This window comes from Paralichthys olivaceus, chromosome 2, assembly GCF_024713975.1.
Source record: "Paralichthys olivaceus isolate ysfri-2021 chromosome 2, ASM2471397v2, whole genome shotgun sequence".
In the NCBI taxonomy this organism is placed as follows: domain Eukaryota; kingdom Metazoa; phylum Chordata; class Actinopteri; order Pleuronectiformes; family Paralichthyidae; genus Paralichthys; species Paralichthys olivaceus.
The window spans coordinates 26,470,607-26,492,558 of NC_091094.1; the positions used below are offsets into that span (position 1 = coordinate 26,470,607).

A 21,952-nucleotide genomic window follows, 5' to 3' on the forward strand; every position below is an offset into this window, starting at 1 on the left:
GAGTGAGCTCCCCATTTCCATCACGATTAATACATTAAGCTATACATACATATTAAACTGATAACTGTACAGTGCAGAACTTGAAATAGACTATTTTAACATGGTGGTATTACTTTTACTTGAAGAATTTGAACACTATCAATATTCCTGGACATTCGTGATTCAGTATCAATCAGCCCACAACAGTGTTTCATATTGTATCTTGTTTTATTATAAAGCTGCAGACAAAACAGAAGGTTTAAGTTCACGTTCATCTGAAGCGGTCGAGGCAGACATCCAGTCTGGTCCTGCTAGTTTCTTCCTGTTAATGACTTTGTTTCTCTCAACTAAGTGTTTGCTCATTGTGGGAACTGTTGGGTTTCTCTATAATTTTGTAAGATCTAGACCTTACTATGAAATGTGTCTGAGATAATGTATGTAATGATTTGGATTTTTGATTTACAAATTAAATTGAGTTTAATGAAAAAACATTTTCAGAAATACATTCATATGACTGCAAATCCCATATATTTAACACAATCTATAAGAGTAAATGTGAAAATGAAACATTAACACATTTAAAAATGAATCTAGTTTACGGATATACTTTACAGTCCAAATGGCTCTGAAGGTTATGTGAAAGAAATCACAAATTCAAATAGTTGATTAGCTAACCAGGCTACACATTTCATACCAGGAGAGATGTCACTCCACAGGGAAGGCAATAGATTGTATAGTTATCTCCAAACAGGGCAAAATCACTACCCTACAACTATACAATCTACTACCTCACACTGTGTGAGCGACTGGAACTAACACTGCTGAGCTGAACCACAGGAAGTTCTGCTGTCTGGGAACCAGGAGTCAGAATCCATGCAGTGAGGACTGAGATGTGGGTTTGTCACTTTGAGAAAGACAGTAGGTTGAATAGTTATCTCCCAGTGCGGGTGTGACCCTAAAACTATACAACCTACTACCTCAGCCCATAGTGAAAACAAAGCTGTGAGCTGCACTAGGCGATGGGATGACGACTCCAAACGTCCAGACTCAGGTCATCAGCTGAATCTGTGAACAGAGGCAAACAGAGTGAGTGGTTTGGGACGAGTCCTCTTGTTTAGTATCTAAATATACTTCACCTTCTGAATAACACAATTGTGAAGTTTCTTGAAAAGATTCCAAATGGTTTATGAATTCTTCTTGCTTAAATAAAATATTGCAGATGGAGACATACTGATGACTACACCCTAAACATTCTATACCAGGGGGATGATGGATCCGTGTGGCTGTCGTTGGTGTTTAGACAAAGGTGTTCGCTGGCACTGTGTTGGATCCTTCAGTTCAAGTGTTTAAAGGTAAATATGATTAGTTTCAATTAGGGATATGACCTTTTTTCAGATTCATTACATTGATGACATTGAATTAGACAAAAATGCTTCTGAAGCTACACTACACAGAGGTCGGGCTGCCGTCTGCTTGATGTCACTTTCAGATACACACAGCCACACCAACATGACGGAGGCCAATCTGAGAAACAGTACAGAAGATCAGTACCATGGACAGCAGCTGGTGCTCCGGTGCTTGTCCTCAGTACTGATGGTGACAAAGACTAATTAAAACGTGCAGCCACAGTGACTGGTGTGTGTTGTTCGAGACTGAGGGATTTATAGTATTCTTACTAATGCAACTTCAAGCTTTGGCTGTTTTTTCAGACTGAAGCAGAGCACTTCGAGAATATAGTGGTGGTGCTCGCCCATCACTGAAATAGAGGAATTAATACTAACGTCAAAAGGATCATTTAAAATATATTCAGTAACAGGGAAAACACATAATGGGAGCACGTTTGCGACTGACTCCTCTCATTCCCAGTAGAGGAGTTTGCCTTTACCGGTGCATCATGTTCAACATCACGAGCAAACCAGAAAGCTCTTTCACCTCGTTGTCTTGCCACCCTAGTTTCTCCTTTCCCTCACTGCCATGTCTACTGCAGAGTCATTTCACTATGGAGTCAAAGATGAATGAATCCATTCCCATTGCAGACAAGAGCCAGATGCTCAGGGGCTTTAGTGAGTTTATGGTTGTCCACGGAGATCTGAGTCAAAGACTACTGACGTTCAGGTATCTATAACCAGGTCTACACGCCCTCTATTCAATTCCTCTCCAATATAGGTGAGGTTAACTGTCATCTCCTCACTATACTGATGACATATACCATTATCTCTCCAATTCAGCGTTTTGTTTACAGTTACATAAAGGGAAATGAACTCTGTAGTCCATAAATAACAAAATCTGCATCATTTCTCAGATTTGTTAGTTTGCTGGTTTTATCAGAGCTCTAATTATCTGATCAGATTTTTAAATTCAAGTGATTTAAAGAAAAGCAACACATTCTGCAGAGAGAAGATGGAACCAGACAGTAGTCTGCCTCTTTGCTCGATGAATCAAACAATGCAGAATCAAAACTAACAACCTTTCTGTTTTAGCTCAAATAGGAAGATGTTGTATTCTCTTCAGATGAATATGCATCCTACTATAACTTGAATTATGAATCTACTGACAGCGTCATGCAGGAATCATTTCATCTATACACTATCACAGCATGTAAAGGTCAACAATGACATATCTCATTTGGTCCGGCCCACAGTCCAAACCGCAGAGATATCCCATTTACAATATGACACAGGAGGAGCAGGTAATATTTATATGTCATAGGCTCAACATAACAGTGTAAGCTTGAGAGATAGATCGCTTCTTAATGAGCAGGAAAATCAAAGATCAAACTGTGTGAGGAACACTGAGCCATGTGAAATAACCTCCACACAGGGCTGCTCATGTGTTCACAGTTAGATGTGAGTATCGACGTGTTCTACCGTTGGACAGAAACCGTCCCTGTCTCGTACTAGGACCGGCTGCTGTTAACAGACAGTGGGAGCTAACATGCTAGCTGGCTCCAGCAATCAGCCAACGTGACTGAGCATTTAAGCAGCGCCGCATCTTATCCGGACACTTTCGACCTCGGCCGAGTCTCACTTCACGCAGCGGGGCAACTCATGACGAGGGGCTCAGCCCGGAGCTCCCCTCTCTCCGCCCGGGACGTCAGAGAACCACTCCTTACAACATGCTCTAGCTAACCGTACCGTGCTAGCAGCTAGTTAGCAGCACGTTCCAGCATGGTTGGGCAGAAAAGCGAACGTCGGTTCCAAGTGGAGCAGCCGCTTCTTCTTCTACAAAATAGCAGCCGCTGTCACTGTAAGCTCTTTTAAGTGATATCCGTCCAAGCATTAAGGTGTGATGTTGAAGAAACGTGTGATTAATCCAGGCTACCCACCTGTCTGCCATGTCAATGCTCCTCCACCCTCTGACTGCTGCTTCTTCGTGGATTGTGGGCACAGCGAGAGGCGCAGTACAGCCCCCTGCTGTTTAGGAGGATACACTACAGCAGTGCGCCGTGATGAATGGAGATTTACTGTAAAGAATAAAACGCTGTTCCACGTGTCACCCTGGTTATATTAATGTTTATAGTATATTGATTGAATGTAACACTACACCTTGTCAGTCAGTAATGCCTTGTATTTATTGGATATTTTAAATATGGTGTATACTATTTCTAATTTCATTTTAATTGTCTTTTCATTGTTGTGCTGCTCTGTCAATTGTGAATTTCCTCTACCGAGGATCACTAAAGGTACATGTTGACTTATGTTACATAAAGTCTGTGGTATAGATTCACCTGTACGCGGTCTGTAGTGTTGACCACTCGAAGCACTTTACATTCCATTCCTCCATTCACACACAAACTCCTACATTGCATCTATGTGCGGCATACACACATCACTTACACACTGCAGTCAGCCATTTGGAGTTCAGTGTCTCGCCCAAAGACGGCACACAGAATGGAGGAGCCAGGGATCGAACCACAAACCCTCTGGTTCATGGATGACCTATTCTACTTCCTAAACCACAGCCACCCAAGTGGTCATGGTCAATGGATCTATTTTCAAGATCAAAAAGCATAACAGGGGAGATTTGTCGTCCACAGTGACGTTAACTGTGAGTTAAGAAATTCAAGCGATTTGCTCTGGTCAGTCTCAGCTCTCAGGCCCTGGATGTCTGGTGTGGAACAAAGCGGTGTCCCTCAACCCTGAATGCTGAGGAAGGCTTCCGTTGTTGGTTTTGAGGCATACTAAATCTCCTTGGACACTTAAAGGGATAATAAAAAGTAATTTGAATGGGGCTGGTTACATTCAGACAATCTATCTAGTTTTAAAACTCATTACATCATTATCATCTATCATCCTCCATTACACTGTTCATATCGTAACTGTCAGAGTTTCTATTCTCAGATGTTCCATCAAGTTTTGATCGCTGGTGACTTTAACACATATTACATCAACAATATACATGAGAGCTTTACAGAACTTTTAAATACTAAAGGACTTTTTCAGAAAACAAGTCAAACACTCAATTGTCCACATCCTGGAATGGAAATCAAACAATTCACACAAACTTTCTGAGTTTAGCTTTTCGTCCTAATTTGCTAATCCAAGTTACGATTTTTGAAAAACAAGATGTTATCTTAAAAGTCAAAGTAGGAAGCTGAACTATTGAGTCAGGGTGAAGACGACAAAGACACAGTTGTGCAGTCAGTTGTGTTTAATTGTGTAAGACGTAGGCCACTGTAACAATGAAAAATAGTGCTTGTTGAAAGGTCTCCACACTATGTCTCATGTGCTTCGTAATAATATAATTTTTTACCATTATAATAGTCATCAGTGCTCCACGTTCAGCGTGCGTCAGCAGAACCACGTTACACTGAATCCATGAATAAGATGGGTGAGGAGAGAGGCAGCTCACACACATGCACCAACGCAAGTGCACTGAGGCAGACATTTTGCTAAATGCAGTAGTGGAGGCAGATTGATGTTTTACAAATGCACGTACAACAGTGAGAGGTTTCTCCGGTGCACACAGTATTAAGGACATGTGTTTGATTTGGAGAGCAGATGCAGTGTGGCCTGGTGTGTTTGCATTGCCATAACAATAGCCACAGTTTGCATCTGACTAAAAAAAGCTTGCGGCTTACATTCTACAGGAACAAAGCAGCTTGTCATCAGGGTATAGTTATTCAACTAGTCTCTGCATTTCAAAAAGGATCTGAATAAATAAGACACATCGTAGCATCTGCACAGTGTAAAAACATGTTTTGGTTTAAATAAGACCCCCCTCCCCCCCCCCCAGTAGCATTTAAGCAGTAACAGCTTAGTTACACATTTAGACAACATTTACATTAATATCACGAGAATGCCTCGGTCATTTCCTATCCACTAACAAACAGGTACACAAATATTACAAGAGAATAGACGACAAACTTTCAAACTGAGCACAGTGGCACATTAACGGAGGATGGCAGTGCTTTGAGTTTAACAAGCGCTTCAAAGAACAACAAAATCAGCAGAATCTGATGCAAGGAACTGGCTTCAAATACAATAATGCCCAAAGATGAGGAATTCTCCCTCTTGACTGACCCATCACACTTCGTTCACCTCCGCAGCTTTGTCCCGCAGCTCGTGAAGAATGGGAGTCAGGATTGCTTTAAGTGTCGTGTATAAAGACTCATTCTTCTCTGAGGCAGGGTCAATCTGGAGATCAATAAATAAATAAACACATTCATGCAATACAAATATGCCCCTTGAGATAATAAATATACAGCATCTTATGAAACTCACCTTGGTAAACACTTTGATTGTTTGCTTGAGGAAACTGGTCTCCACCTCTTCAGGCATTGGCAGGAGATGAGCAGCACAGTTGAGGATGCAGAGTAAAGTGAGCCGGTGACCCTGTGATCAGTGAAGGAACATTTTCACAGTCAATTTACAAACAATAACAGTATCACATAAAATATATGAATAAAAAACTGTTTTCACAGTCCATGATAAATCATGGCAGCATCACACAGCGTATTATATTTCTCGTGGCTTGGCAAATGTAAGAGCTGACTATAGACCATCAGACCATATTCAAAACTTTTTACAGGTAAATGTAAAAAATATAGTCCTGTGTTTGTTGTCTCCACACAAGTTAAAGGTTCAGTATGAAATGGATCTTTTGGGACAAATTGAATATAAAATAATCTTCATGATGTTTTCACTAGTGTGTTTCATCAGAATTGTATGGATTGTTGTTTTCTTTACCCTAGAATGGGCCCTGTACATTTAAATACTTTATATTTAGATCCTATCTGCAGGCCATGTTTTTAAGACTAGATTTTATGAAAACTGAAGCTACCACAGGTTATCTTACATGTTTGGAAGGGGAGGGTGAGGTGAGGGTTGTTCAGCTGCAACATGCAACTTCACCACTAGATGTCACTAAATTCTACACACTGTACCTTTAAGTGCAAAGCGAAAACACTTTGTACTTTGTATAACTGGCTGAATAATGTTCAGAGGTTGAGGCTGTTTTTTTGTGTGATTATATGAATATCCGCAGGTTAACGTGGTCGTGGTGTATGTTGGCTTTACAGAACACAACTGTATCTCATCTGTGGTTAGGAATACGCAACAAAATCACTTTGATTAAGGTTAGAGACAGAAGGTTTCATTTGGTTCAAATAAATAACGAAGCTGTTCTCATGTACATGTTTTATACAACAGTGAGGGGGCAAATAATTGATATTCGCTTTACATTCCTGTACATGTGACGTTTCCCATCATTTAACTGTAGCAACTTTGAACTTCAGCAGATTACTTTTCATAATTTTCAGTTTTATACAATACTGCAGTTGAAAATATATTCCAAGCCTTACTGCCCCTTTGTCCCAATTAAAAAATATGAAACAACTGTTCCTCATACGAGAATAATACTAAATAAATCCACATCTAGTATATGTTTGATCAATATGCTCATATGGTCAATATGCTGCTAGATGACATAACATGCTGAAAATATCTTTGACATCATCACGTTGTATGTGCACCCTGCCCCATGTCAGTAGATTTCAGACTTTTTCTATTCTCCTTTCTCTGTGCTCATATATACAGTCAGTATTTTATATAAATTAATTTCCCAATAGAGCTGTTCTCATGTACATGGTGTTGTTGTGTGGAAATTCATTAATTTCATGACTGCAATGCAAAATCCCAGATTTTAGAACCACAGTGTTGTCTGATAAAATCACAACACACATAAGTTAATTGGCTGGGATTTTTGGATGTATTCACATGCAAAATGATAACTCAGAGAGGAAGTCAGAAGTGAAACATTTTCTGTCTTTATTTCTCTGTCACCATGCGCAGCCTCTACAAACTCCTGCTCAGCCTCTCTGACACTCACTGAACAGAGTGGGGTGATAGTGGTGCCTGTCTTTGATGGGAAGTAGCTAAGGTTTGTCCAGAAAGTTGGAAAAGTTGGTTTATCTAGTGACAAATGTGTCTCCTGCTGATTTAATAGAAACTATTGCCACCAATTGATTTTGGAAGAGCAACAGCCAATGAGGGAACTCTAACACTCAGCCGACCGATCAAAGGTGACAGTCAGTCATGTATGGTTGTGTTTATAGATTTGGCCCCACTGCTGTGGTCCAGTCAAATGAGCAGAAGTGAGTTGATTGAAAATGGCAGCATGCAGATTGAAATGTTAATGTACTGTTGTTGGACAGTGAAACTGTGAACAGATGTGCTGTTGTCAGTAGCTTTGAAATACAGACACAAGATAGTTTGTTCAAACACTTTTTTACAAAACTGTCTAAATCTTTATCAGATGTCTTCTGAACTGGTGTATTGGATTGTATTAGATTATTATTCTCTCGGTATAAACTACCTTTAAAGAATAACAATTAAAACTGCAAAATATTCAGGATTATTTTTTTTTTTCCACAATCAGGTTTTACAACACTGAGTTATACAGCTGGCTGAAACCACAGTGTGTCAGGTGAATGTTGTCAGTGATGCTGTACCTTTTCCAGAGAGTCAAGGGCGTTCTGTGGGTTTACCTTCTTCCCACTAAGAGCTTTTATATCCTCACTGCTGATGACAGGATCCTTAAGCTGCTCCAGCCACGACCACATCAGACCGGAGAGGACCAGAGGATCTGTCTCCATGCACAGCCTCTCCCATGCCCCCTCTCTGGAGTTCAGCTCTGTCTGCAGATCACAGGAGAGAGCAGTGTGACAGTGGGCTGACTCAAACAATACAGCTTTTAATTAGGGATAACATTATATCACATCACATTGTATCAGTGTTACAGTCGCTTCTGGTCGCTTTCTTATATTTTCCAACTTTTTGTCTTTTATCCTTTGTCATATTGGATTAACTAAATATCCAATGTACAGCACGCACAATATTGTATATATTTCATATTTTCTTTTATATTTTTATATGCTATATTTCTACCTTTTACTTGGAGCAATTGTAACAAACACAATTCCCCCCTGGGATCAATAAAGAAATTCTGATTCTGACTCTGACTTCTGATTATATTATAGTTCTGAGGAGGGCTGGGCAAATAACCAAAAATGTAATGAAACCGACATTTATAACCTCAAACAGACTAAATCTTGCTCAAGTCAATTCCGGTCAATTAATACTTTCCCCAATGCATGCATTCACAAACTGTCCGGTCTCCACTACGTTTTGCAGCAGTGGAACATGTACCTTGTACCATGCAAATACCCTACTGCATGTCCTCCCTCCTCACTATCCTGCTGATCTGCACTCACTTTACATGTTAACAATACACACTATCACTAATCAGAAGTTATTGGGACATGTAAATAAAATATCACATACACAACTCTATTAGGGATTTTTTTTTTTTTTATCCTTACACAATAGTCCAACATTAAATATGAGCTCTGAATCTTAAATCCTCTTTTGCAGTTTTGGAGACCAGGGGGAGTTTGTCTCTTCTTCTTTTGGGTTATATGGAGAACAACAGGGTACTCATTTCCCTGAACTACTGGTTGGTGTCTAAAAGGAATCATGTGAAGCCCTGGATGTTACAGATTCACCGTTATTTTCACTAATCAAAAGTGTGGTGGCGATGATATCATACTGCGTCACGCTGGTGGTGCAGCTTCACATAACTCACACCACAGATCTCATATTCAACTCTTAGAGCTCTGACTGGTTTACTGAGTGAGATGAAGTCTTCTCAGTGGCTCAATATTGTGCTGCAATCAATGCAGGACTAATACAGTGTACCCTCAAACTGCAGATAGGTAGATTGGCATCATACCAATAAACAATACTTTCCAGTCAAACAGTACAGTAAAGTTTTCTATTGCTTTATTTTACTGTGTGGTGTATTTGTTACGGAGGAGCCTACCTGCCACTGTGAGACCTTGGAGGTAAGATCTTTGTCCATCACTTGCACGGCCAGGACTTTGGCCACCAGCAGGCGTCTGCTCTCTGGGGCCAGCTCAGTCTGGAGGGTGATGAAGGGACCCTCTGTGACAATCCCTCTCTCTGCTCCACCAGCTGATGCTTCCACATCTGGCTGCTCCTCACTGGTTCCACCTCTGTTTAGGGTTGATAAGGCTGGCAGTGTGGCGTTACGCTGGGATTTTCGTCCCTGCTCTATAAGATCTAAAGAGGTAGCCCTCTGAAGCCCCTTATGTAACTGCTTTTTTAAAAAGGGAGACCAAGTGTCTTGCTTTGATTCTGTATTTGGGTCCTGAAAGCTGATAATGTCCTGAGGAGAAAGTTTGCACAGTCTAGAAGATTTTAAGGCTGCAAGGCTGCTTTGAGAAAAGGAATGTTTGAGCAGGTAGTTGAATGGGCTGATGTTCTTCAGATTTCCTAAATAGTGCTTCTGTGGTGGGAGTTTGTGAAGGACACTATCACTGTAGCTGAGGCTCCTGCTGTCAGACAAAGATCTTAGAGGACTTTCTACATTCTGCTGCGTCCACAGAGACTCCAGGTCATTATCACTGGTGAGAGGCTGATCATGCGAGGGTCTGGACTCCAGAGCTGATGAGCTTAGAGGATGAGATAAACAAGGTGGGACAGGAATCCCTTTCCCTCTCATCTCCTTCCCCAGCTGCTGAAGGGCCTGCTGGGACACAGTCTTCTCCACCTCTGCTGTGAGGTCAGGGATCTCCAGCCACCTCTGCTCGATCACTGCTTGTCTGTTGGCCGCGATGTCGAGGAGGAGCCTGCACACCACCTGGACAATTTTTGGCACGTTCTTCATCTGCCGAGCCTCATAGCCGTGCAGCAGGTGGCGCTGCCTGGTGAGGTATTGGGACAAAGTGACGGCGCTCGCTCTGGGTTCTGCACAGGAGAAGATGCTTCTGAGGGGGACCAGGAACTGGGCAAACTCCCTGACACACAGCAGCTGCCCTCTGGTCTGGATGGAGTTGGGTCTCTTGGCTCGCATAAACAGGATGGCTTGGTCAGCACTCATCCGAGATGTGAAGACCAAATAACAGGCCAACAGTACTCCTGTACAAGGAGAAGTAAACCGTTGTTGTACAACACAACACAACCAACCAGTTAAATTGCAGTTTAGTCCACAAAGTGAAGACATTAAGTGTATTTTGCCATAAGTGTATGAATTCTTCAGTTACAACCAAAAACATGTGTAGTGATGTCAAACTGACCGTTGATCACCTAATTCTAATCACTTTATATTCTAATATGCCTATAATTAATTATAATTGATTATTTTATCAGTGCTTCCCACATAATTCATTGAAGCGGGGGTGCACGTGAATTCGCACATCACTCTCACACGTAGTAGATTCCGACTGACAGGTACACAGACTAAAGAGTGAAAGAGAAATTCTTGTGTATGAGAGCTGCATTAAATACTGCAACTGCAGCTGACACTGAGGTCAGACTGTCTGCGTGGACAGTCAAAAGCTTTATGTACAATAGCGTGCATGTGGCAAATAGCGCTGCACACACCTAAACAATCCAGCAATGGATAAAAAAAAAAACTTCTCTGCAATCTATTTGTTATTATGAGAAGTGTAAAACACATGAAAACATAATGCTCAGGCCACAGCTGTCACCTGCACAGACACATACAATAATACAAAACTTATAATATAATATATAATATATAATATACATATATAAACTTATGATATTGTAATTGGCATAAATGAGGATTTGACTGTTGGGACTACGAACCTGTTCTTCCCAGACCAGCATGGCAGTGAACTGCCATTTTCCCTTCTTGGACGGCAAATGACATGACTTTCACCATGTCAAGGATCGTAGTCAGAGACGCCACACCATAGTCCTTCCAGCCAAAGTTGTAGTAATAGACTGAAACACACAACAGAGATTTTAGTTTAAAGTTAAAGCTTTTTGTCATTCAGTTATAAAATGTTTTACTCATCGTAGCAGTGTAATGATAACACTGTTGGACTCACAAAGGACAGTTCAAAATCAGGATTATAATTGAAGCAGCAAGAACAGAGATCATCTTTTTCATTCTGTAAATGTTTCTTTCTTGACAAAACCAGGTGCCTACATTACCCACAATGCCACCTGATGCTCACATTGATGAGATCACAGACTTCTTCTCTAATAACATCATTTCACAAAGCTCTTTCAGGAGAGACATCGTTCACCTAAAATAAGCTCTTTTGCAGTATTTCCTGATTTATTAAATCATAATAAAATCATAATATTTTAACTTTGAGCAGAAGAGGTGGCGACTGAGATAATACATGTTAAAGTGAATTTACCAAGTGCTGCTGCAGCCTTTTAACTTCATCCGACAGCATTCAGTTCAGATTTATGTGACTCACGTAAAATGACTCTTGATTATTCAAAAGACTTGTTTGAGGTGAGCTCTGCTAATTTGTTTGTTCATAAAACTGAAGAATGAAGTGTGATAAAGTAACAAGCCAGTGTTTAAAGTGCAGTCTTGTCTTTTTGTGTCAAAGAAAAGACAACACCAGGCAACAGGCAGCTGACTCTTTGAAGAGGTGTAAAAATCTCCAGAGAGCTTGTTAGGGAGAGGAATTTAGATTGCAGCCCTCCTCAGACCTCACAGACGTGGAATCTGTCAGTAATTACTTGGTTACTGGAGACCACATCATGTTGAAGGCAAAACACAATATCTTTGGTAATGAGGAAAATAAAATCTATGCATCTTACACCACAATTCTTTAGTCCTCGTTCAAAATATGGAAAGGGCTCATTCACAATATCATTTCAGGTCTCAGATAATATAATATATATATATGATATAAGTAATATTTGTCCTCACTAATATGTAAATCTGTTGCTAGGAAACATCTCCAGCAGCATCCAAAGCAGTTGACAATGTAAACACAGAATCCACTGTGGCAGACGCTGTGACAATCTTTTCCATACAAGAATAGAACTGGTATTCAATGACAAACATTCAGTTCAGAGTGAGAAGGAACACTGTCAGTCTACCACCTCAAGGACACGATTAGGCATGAGGCTAGCTTGTTAGTTGATTCAGTTTCTTCTCACTGGTCCAGCCCTGGGACTCTGCAACTTCACAGGCTCTTAAATCAGATAAAACAATCAATATACCTTCCAGCCAGATGTTGTAAGAATGTAATATTCTGTCCATGATGCTTATGTAAGCTTGACTCCTCCTAACTGCCAAAATCTTTGCCTGTGATGATGGAGGGTGAAGTTACACTAAAGACAGTCCTTTGTCTCCATGTAACACATCAGTCTCAACACACACACAATCATACCTGATCCCTGACCAGGTCAATCACTGAATGACCTGAATGAGCGAGGGTGGTCATTAATTAAAGGTCAGCTGTTTGCTCGCTAGCTGTTGCTGCTAACTGATGAGGTGCAGACGTTCCTATTCTTCTGATGTTTTCTACAGTTACCAAGGGGCTTTACCACCATTGTTTGGATCTGAGCAGAACAGATTTGAGTGTACCTCGGGAAAACCAAGATGCATCCAACAGAAATGTGCATATGTAGTTAAATGTACTTAAATCTTGTACAGATTATATTAAGATATGAGATATTTGAGAGAAAGGGGTTAAACTGTTGTCTACTTATCAATATTTCATGTACTCTTACGTTATGGAGAAGAAAATACCAGTCAAATCTACATCAGGCAGTAGGTAGAAACTATGTTCAGTAACATGCAACCCTTTAAATATAGTGATGTATTTTGGTTTAAAAGAGACAAGTTAAAATATCTGTAGTTCCAATTAATGAACAGAAGGTGTAACAGGCTGCAAGAGCTCCATCCTTTCTTTTTTTTTAGAGGAATAAATGCATGAGCTTTCTTAATAATTACAATACAAAGTTATTACATCCCTGTGATCATATGAAATCAACACACCCAGGACTTTGTTCTTTTCATTCAGTCACCTACCAGGTCTCTAGGTCACACTGAATATGCATATACAGCAGGTTTGTATCCTGTTTGAGAGTTAACAGTGTGTTGGTGAGACTCACTTCCGGCCTCCATGAAAGTCTCAGGTCGATAAGTGAAACCGCTCTCCTGCTCCAGGGGGTTCCCACAGCTGGCGTGTTCTCCGGGCCGCTGCAGGTTGATGACCGTCTTCAGACCACACCTGGGTACAGCAACAAGACAGGCAGTGAACAGAGTAATAAACACAACAGCACAGACCACCACAAGTCAACAAAACACATATATTCACAACAACGTTGTAAGTTTTAAATTCCAACAATGTGTTAAAGAAGAAGACGCTGTACCTTTGAAACTGATCAATTACATTATATTTCTCTATGATTTCAGTGGAAGGCCTTGCCATGGCTAGCAAGTTGTCAGTAATCCTGCAAAGGGAGAAAATGATGAGTTCAACAATCCAAATCAATACTTTCATTTTATAACAAAGCAAACATCATCACTTTCAAGAGCTCAGGTTATAAAACACCACACAGACACACACACTAAAGCTCTGTCATGTTTAATTGTTCCAGTGTAACATGATGACAGTGTAGAGCAACAACCAGGACAAGTGTATTGACTTTTCGTGTAACTATCGATGTTGACGTCAGTGACTAACGAGTGCAGCACTGACAGCAAGAGAAACATGAGGTGTGTGTTGGTGGTGAGACAGATAAACGTACCAGGACGAGTAGAGCCCTTTGACTGCCTGCTCCTCACTACTCCAGCGAGAGGGGTTTTCATATTTACAAGCTTTTCCTCCACAGGCCATGGAGCACTGCATGTGACCGGGGATGACGTGCCTCAGGGTCTCCCCCATCTTGGTGTACTTTGCAGTGGGGACCCTCACATTGGCTGGAGAAAGAAGATACAACAAAAAACAAAGATAAGAACAATTTGACAGTATTTATCAGTACTATTTTGCGCTTTCCTTCCAACTCAAGGCATTACAAAACCCCTGACTGCTAAAACACTAGGTCATTCTTTTGTCGTTACATCTCCGGGTCTTGCGTTCAGTGGGAGGCTGAGGCTGGTTCAAGCTGACGGCCACCATGACTCTGTGGGAGGAGGAGAGGACCTCCAGGACAGAACTGCATCTGCGCTGCAGGACCTTCAGCATTATGTCCGCGGCAGAGTGCCTGCGGTCATGCCTCCTCATGCTCGCCATCATCTCCCCAGCTAAGGAGAGCCGTCCTCTGTGCTGCTGCATTTTACAGCTGTGAGCGGCTCTGTATGAACAAAGCGTCCTGACTCAACAGCTCTGCGCCCAGGGTGAATCATCGCACAACAATCACCCGGTGGCAAAGAGAGGCAAATACAACAAATCGGTTCATCAGCAGCATTTGAAGTGTCACCATGACAACCATCTCCAAAGTCGTCAGTGGGAGGCGCATAGATGGAACACACAGACACGCACACAGATCTGACGTACAGCCTGTAAAATGACTGGATGTGTTTAAAAGGCCAAACAGCTGGAGGTGTAGAGCCCTGACAACACAACGTCGACCAGTGTTTACAGTGAAACACCTTTCTCTGCTTTTGATTGGACCAGCTACAACCAAGTGGTTTACATAACACAATCTGCCATGTGTGGAGATGTAACATTTGATTGAATAACCCGATAAACACTGTTAAAATGAAACATGTTTGGGTTTCATTTGTCAATTATCTTTTATCCTATGGTCTAAAAAACATTGACAGTGGAGGAATCAACCAAGCCAACCAAGCAGAGTGACACTGATCATTGTGTATGATTATTTGAACCAGCTGGATCTACGACATTTGTTTTACGTTGCATTCATTCTCACTTCAATTGTTTGCTTCTAAGACCAACAACTTGTATCCACAAAGACACAACCATATAACTGTGACATAGACATTGTGCTTGAAGCCCACTCAAAAATTCAGCAGCTATTCCAACAGAAGCGTCTCAGTGAGGAGCAGCAGCCGGCAGACACACAAACAGCAAAGATGAGAGAGGTGCTGCAGTTACACAAAGCATGAGAGGACTGGCTCCATACGTTAGGGCCACAAAAAAATCACATTCATCACTTCTCTTCTCCTTTACCTGTTGGGATGGAATATTTTAGAAAAGTCGCGTCAGGATAATTCAAAGATTCAGATATTTGAACTCAAGAGAATATTTTATAATATATGTCAATATAATATGACAACAGATTGTGTGTGTGTGTGTGTGTTTTATAATAATATATTAATAAGCACCAGTTTTGAAGACAGTCAGGAAATTGAACAAACATCAGGAGGGCCACATCAAACTGATTATAATCGTCCCGATGGCAGACTAAGGTATAACATAGGACACGTTCCATCACTTTCCAATAACAACTTTAGCACATACTCTATCGACAAGGATCAACCTTTTATAATTCACAGTCATTTGTTACTGCTAAATTATTTATTTTCTCGCAAATTACATTTATTTTGATTTTATATAAATTGAAATATTTCTGTGGCCAAAGACAAATAAAATTCACTCACAAACTAAAGAGACTTTTTCATTTTGGAAAAACTAATATTCAGAATCACATCATATTGAATTTGCTCATTTTGGAATAAAAAACAACATTAACTTAATGGTACTTACAGTGGTCAGTAAAATAAATGTTTGCTTTTTCATAGCTACCATAAACACAATCTAAATTTGCTGTTTATTAAAAATAAAAGCATTATTTTAAAGTAATAAGTGAATAAAGACAGGAATATTTTCTAGTACAACAAGAACTTTTTTGTTAAATTCTTTTCGAACGATCCTTTTCTTCTTCTTCCTGATCCCTTCATAAAGTCTTTAGTCAGTAAACTAAATCCATCTTTCAGACTTTAAGATTCTATTTACAGCAAACCTAACTTCAGATCACATGATGACATTTTCATGACAAAAATATCTGTTTTGTATAAAGCAGCTGTTAGGTAATAAAGTTACCTTGTGTTTATCCTTAGTGGTTGTGTCTCATTTCTAAAAATGACCAGCCAATTTTTAGCACACATTATAGAAAAAATCTGGTTTGACTTCATATAATTTTAAGTTATAACTGTACCTTCACAAAAATCATTTCAAGTCTAGAGTCGTCAGCATGAAAACGCCCAGTATCCCTTGTGTTTTTTGTGCGTTGTCCTACCTGTCTCCATCTCTGTGTTGATCTCTCTACTCGCTCCAGTCATGGAGTAAGGCCGGTCACTCAGGACGCTGACACCAGCTGCCATGGCAGGGGGGCTGAAAGGTGTGAATAAACATTGTGTCAGAGGCAAATGAAAGACAAAACAGGAGGAGAAACAAATGATCCTCCAAGCACAAGCTTTGGTTGTGCTGATAGTGCAAACAAGGTGCGCACACAAATGAGATATGAGGAGCGTGAGCGGCGTTGCCTGGCAGGACGACCCAGGGGAGAGAGGGAAACGTGCAAACTGAGCCACCAAGTCAGCAGCTTGCGTGTCACTGACCACTGCACCTCTGGGAGCAGGTGGGCGTGCTCCGGGGATGACAGCGGGAGCCGGGAGAACATCTGAGACCCACGCACGGCACGTGGAGAAGCCTCACGATGAGCACACACTGAAGTGTCCTCATCACACCCAGTTCAGTTCAACACCCAGTTCGGTAAGTAATGATTTGTCCTGTTTTCACAAGGCTGCAGCCATCAATTATTCAGGCCAACATATCCACCAGCGATTTAGAGCTATACTCCACCAATACATGTGATTTATGTAGTCTGATATCACCGTTGTGTCACATACATCTCCCAGAGTGTCGGTTTAACTCCAGGGACCAACCGTTTCTCATGTTACACCCAGAGCAACAATGGCCCGCAGCGCTTGTGCTAACTGGTGTTGAAAGAATGAAACTGTGCACCTTCACAGCTCTCTGCCTCACTGTGGTCCATTAACAATTAAGCAGGGCCTGTTTTCTTCACCTGCTAACTTTTTGATGGCCAAACGATTCCCTGACCTTTGCTTTTCTCCTTCCTCTTTGATAAAGTCAATTAGGAAGTGTTCTGGCTAAGAGCAAGGAGTCTATATAAGACTAATGCTTTACTTTGTAACTGCTTTTTAAACTAAAATCAAAAAACGACCTGAAAGTGCTGATCAGATTTTTAGATTTTGATTTCCCTCTAATTTATATTGGCCCATTAGTAAGAAAAACAATAGTTTTTAAAATATAATTTTCTCCAATGTAATATAGTAAAAGTTCCATATGTATTGATAAAGGCATTATGCATTGTGCATGCACTGTGAGGGGTGTTTACTACATCCAAAAAGGTCTGTCTGTATGTGGAACGCATATCCCGCTAATCGTTCATCTTATCGCCTTCAGACTTGGCATGTGTATTCTTACTGGCCCAGAAGTGCAGTGTCGAGTTTGATGGACATGCAATACATTCAAATACATAACAACCAGCACTCTGTAGCAGTCAGTGGGGACGGGCAGATCTTTGTCTATGGAGCAGAGTTAAATAGAGATCATTCTACTGAGTTCGCTTCAAAAATGAAAGTGAATTTGCTTTATTGTCTGTTCACATGTGGTTTATAAGTTTGAATGATCTACTAAAGAGGTAATCTTTTTTTCATACATTGCATGCCAGCTATTTTAGAGGTCTGTAATGCAATCGACACAACCTTCATAGCCAAGAACACAAATTATCAAAATAAAAGCTCTGTAATTCTAGTAAAAAATAAACCATTTGCAGAAACAGAACAAACATTGTGCTTTTACTTTGAAGACAAATTGCCAAAAAAGAAGTGATTCAGTGAATGTTGCTACCATGATGAAGATCAGCACCCATCAAGGGTCAGTCACTTATGGTTTGACGCAGGTGCCGACCACTGCTTTAGTTAAGACGACATGTTCAACTCTGTCCACAGACTGACAGTTGGCATGCTGCCCTGCCCCCACTGATTGAGCACGGGTGGCCTGTTTATTCTATTTTAATTAATATTGAACGTATCACATGACCAAATTGCACGGAACCTGGCACTGCCCTTCCCTGGGCCATTTATAAAAGACACACGAATTGTGAAGCCAGCAAATGAACCGTTTGTGAGATAAGTGTTCCACAAACAGAAAAACAAACAGACATTTGTGGCATTAGAAGGTAGATATTATGAATGAACTTGGAATTTTAGCAAGCAACTCATTGATCATCACAATAAAATCAAACTAATTTGAGATGAACTGCATTTTAGATTTAGGAAACAATACTACAAATAATAAGGACAATAATATATTTTGTACGTAAGTACAGAGTTTTTCACTGAGTAAATAATTTTGCTCTTTTTCAGATGTTAAACAGATTTTATGATTACGTGATGTAAACTAATCAGCTGCTGTAGAACTTTGGCCCAAGACAAATTTCCCTATGGGACAATAAAGTACATTTGATTTGACTGTTGCTGCTGCCCAAGAAGAAACAAGCACTTAAAGTCTGATGTTTTCACATTTACCAGTGTGTGGATAATTTGTCAAACAAAACACATTAGACAAGTTTTATTTCCAATCTTCATCACATAGTCTCCTTGTGTTATTCTGAGCCGCAGTGACAGAAATTAATTCAACAAAACACAGACATAAATATATTTGCTGCTCTTTATCATTTGTTAATTTACTGTAAGCTTTCGTGTGAAATCTGATTTTTCAAGTGATCTGATTGGCCAGTAGTCTGGCTGTTGACAGATCTGTTATCAGGAACTACAGGTGCATGCTTGGTGTGCAGCACTAGTTACCATGCTAAGAAGTGAAGCACCGTTGTAACCCTAAAACCCCAGGTTTATACCTAAAGTCATCTCACTAATCACAAACCCTGCTTCGTAGTACAGGCCACTGCTGTCAGTGAATAATTGATGCTGTAAAGTTAGAGCCTGACTTTTTCCATCCTCACAGTTTTTGGACTTCTACACTGTAATCCACACGTCTTGTTACAAACTGATATGACACTGGTTGAAGCCTGTCCAACATTACAGCCGGAAAGAAGACTATCCAATCAAATCAGCGGTCGGTTCGCCTGGAGCCTGACACCACTTGGCATTAGGAAGCTCCTGATAAATAAATCTCTCCACTCAACCGCTAATCAGGGAATTCACAACATGTCTCACATCGTGGCTGATCCATAAGCTCATGTCCACTGGGAAGCCAGTGTGTTGGTCATTAGAACAAGGGTGTGAAGGCTGAGAGATGCTTTCAGACATGAGTGTAGGATGTGAGAGTCATTTCCACTGAGTGTGCTAAAAAAACCAATATGGCTGACGAGCTGGTGCTCTCCACACCATGTTTAATCTGTGACAACGTGTGTGTGAAGGGATCCTCATCACACAACAGACAGAAACAGCCTTCACAAGACTACAGCAGAGCTTTCTGTGTCAGTGGAATCAGCGGAATCGAACCCCAAACAGTTCCACTGAGGGTTCAATGAGCTACTTAATATTTTCTAACCTGACATCCCAGCTGGTTATCAGCGTCTACTTCGAAATCTAGTGGTGTGGTGTGATGCTGCCTTCAAATGGGGTCATGTTAGACACAATGTTAATATTAATGTCCATGTTGCTGTTATCTATCAGTGGTGTTCTCATGACTTAACCACGTGCACACCAAGCACTGTGTACATGACTTTCCACATTGTAACCACGAGCTCCTGAATTCCATTAGAAGGCCTCATGATTGAAACCTGATCAATGGCTGGAAGTGCTTTATCTGTTAATCATCATTTCTCCATAAATAATGTAATAACAGAGGCAGATTTACAGCCATGTCTTCAAAAAATGATTCTTAAACCCAGATATGTTGGTCTATCCACAGGTCAATATGAACAAGAACTAAAAACTGTACTATTCATGGTATATTTCCTATTTTCATTACAGATGTATTCTATTAGTTTAGAATGGATTATGTAATCAATTAAATCCTACACGTGGGGAAATGCTCAATAAACTTCACAGAAGTGGCCAATAATCCAAAATCTACAAAATATTCCACTCACAATGATTTACAACGATACACATTTGCAAATTCTCACACTGGAGAAACCAGAGAGCAACATTTTTCCTTCAAGAATTATAGCAACAAATAATTGAAAAAATTAAAACAGCTTTTTTTCCCTTTTTCCACCTCTATAACATTTCAAAAAGTGCATCATGTTAAACGTATACACTACTGTTTACATAGGAACCCCGTCCTATGAATATTTGTTCTGTCTCTCCTTCACTACTTCTTCTTAACACTGATAAATGTAGGCATGTGTTTCCTGTATCTCCTCATTACTTATTAACATTGATGCAGTACCAGGCTATAAGGTGCAGCATCACACATTAATCCACCGTGCAGTGTCTGGTCACTCTGATTGATATTTGTTAATTATCTTGCAACACTAGACCAGTAAGATGCTCTAATGTTAACAAGCAACCAGTAAGATTTCTAAAATGACTAGAATCTAGCTGGGGTGGCTGTGGCTGAGGGGGGAAAGCGGTCGATCCTGGTCTTCCCATCTGCATGCCGAAGTGTCATTGGGCAAGATACTGAACCCCGAATTGCCCCTCATGGAACAAGTGCTGCCCATAGATGCACTGTATGAATGTGTGTGAATGGCGGTAACCTGTGCTGCAAAGCACTTGATACAGATATATATAAACAACATTTAGCATTGAGGATTCAGCATCATGACTGAACTAAGGGAAATAGATGACTGTTGTGTCAGTGAGGCTGAGGGTGAAGAATATTAGAGTCGCAGCACAGATCACTTTTTCGAGCTGCAGTTAAGACGTGATGATGAGGAGGAGGATGAGGAGGAGGAGGATGATGATGATGAGGAGGATGAGGAGGAGTACACACCCAACTGTGTGGCAGTGTGAGGAGGAGGAGAGGCAGTGACAGGCGGCGTGGCTCACACTCTTCAAGTGTCAGTGGAGCACATTTTAAAAGTGAAACATCATCAGCTGTTGTTGTGTCACAGCTGAAAGTCACGAGGCTCCTCCACAAACACCATATCCACGCACTGAGTGTGATGTGACGCTGGGTGCTGCACGACTAATTAGCACTAGCTACCTTAGCGGGCTCTGCGTTAACCGCAGCTAGCATCGATGCTACATGAGAGATAACTTACCGTCGCCTGTCGTCGGACTCCTGCGCCGTCTGTCAGGTTTCTGACACAGTCACTTCATCTCTACGGAGCCACGTTTTGTTTTGTCGCGAGCACGAACCAGGCCGGGGTTTCCCACGAGCCACATCATTAGGCTAGCTAAGTACAGCTAGCATACGAGCTAACTTAGCAACCTGACATGTTGTCATGTGGGGCAGAACTTGCGTCACGTGACCACAGCACCAGAAGCGATCAGCGGTTTTAATTCTGCTGTTTTAACACTTTGGAAACTGGAGATGTTAATAATCGAAGGCTTTGTGTCATTGAATCTGCTTTTATTTGTAGGCTGCTGTTTTCTGTTCAGTCCTGCAACAACTCTGCATCTGTATGTTTGTTTTTTTTCGTTTCTCATTCATTTTTCATTTCTATGTGAGTTTTTCTTCAATACTTTATATGATCCCAGTAATCCATTATTTTAGAGTATTCTTATAATTGCCTTTCTTTCATTATTTGATTTCATACTG

The 21,952-nt window shown here is 40.8% G+C and overlaps 1 protein-coding gene and 1 long non-coding RNA gene across 3 annotated transcripts; both read right to left on the reverse strand.

Annotated features, from left to right (window-relative positions):
* Positions 1-188: 188 nt before the first annotated feature.
* Positions 189-3,408, reverse strand: LOC138405381 (uncharacterized). The gene is made up of 2 exons (XR_011239113.1): positions 3,305-3,408; positions 189-1,044 (listed from the first exon to the last, which is right to left on the reverse strand). It is a non-coding gene; the product is annotated as an uncharacterized lncRNA (long non-coding RNA).
* A 1,206-nt stretch (positions 3,409-4,614) lies between these two features.
* On the reverse strand, positions 4,615-21,670 carry ptpdc1a (protein tyrosine phosphatase domain containing 1a). Of its 2 annotated transcripts, XM_020086277.2 has the most exons (10): positions 21,453-21,670; positions 16,488-16,582; positions 14,034-14,205; positions 13,656-13,736; positions 13,395-13,513; positions 11,112-11,249; positions 9,301-10,418; positions 7,931-8,116; positions 5,703-5,813; positions 4,615-5,615 (listed from the first exon to the last, which is right to left on the reverse strand). In XM_020086277.2, exons 2-10 carry the CDS (start codon positions 16,570-16,572, stop codon positions 5,505-5,507), a joined length of 2,121 nt encoding a protein of 706 aa, XP_019941836.2. In that variant the 5' UTR covers positions 16,573-16,582; positions 21,453-21,670; the 3' UTR covers positions 4,615-5,504. The 2 variants fall into 2 exon arrangements, with proteins under 2 accessions (XP_019941836.2, XP_069369619.1); XM_069513518.1 differs by lacking the exons at positions 16,488-16,582; positions 21,453-21,670 and adding an exon at positions 14,347-14,673.
* Positions 21,671-21,952: the final 282 nt, after the last annotated feature.

Excerpts from the sequence above, each read along its gene's own strand:
- ptpdc1a (XM_069513518.1), bottom strand. The coding sequence starts at position 14,560 with ATGCAGCAGCACAGAGGACGGCTCTCCTTAGCTGGGGAGATGATGGCG. Across the intron at positions 13,514-13,655 it reads GTAATTGATCAGTTTCAAAG|GTGTGGTCTGAAGACGGTCA; the intron begins GTACAGCGTCTT and ends TGCTGTACCCAG. Across the intron at positions 5,814-7,930 it reads CCCTTGACTCTCTGGAAAAG|GGTCACCGGCTCACTTTACT; the intron begins GTACAGCATCAC and ends CACTGATCACAG.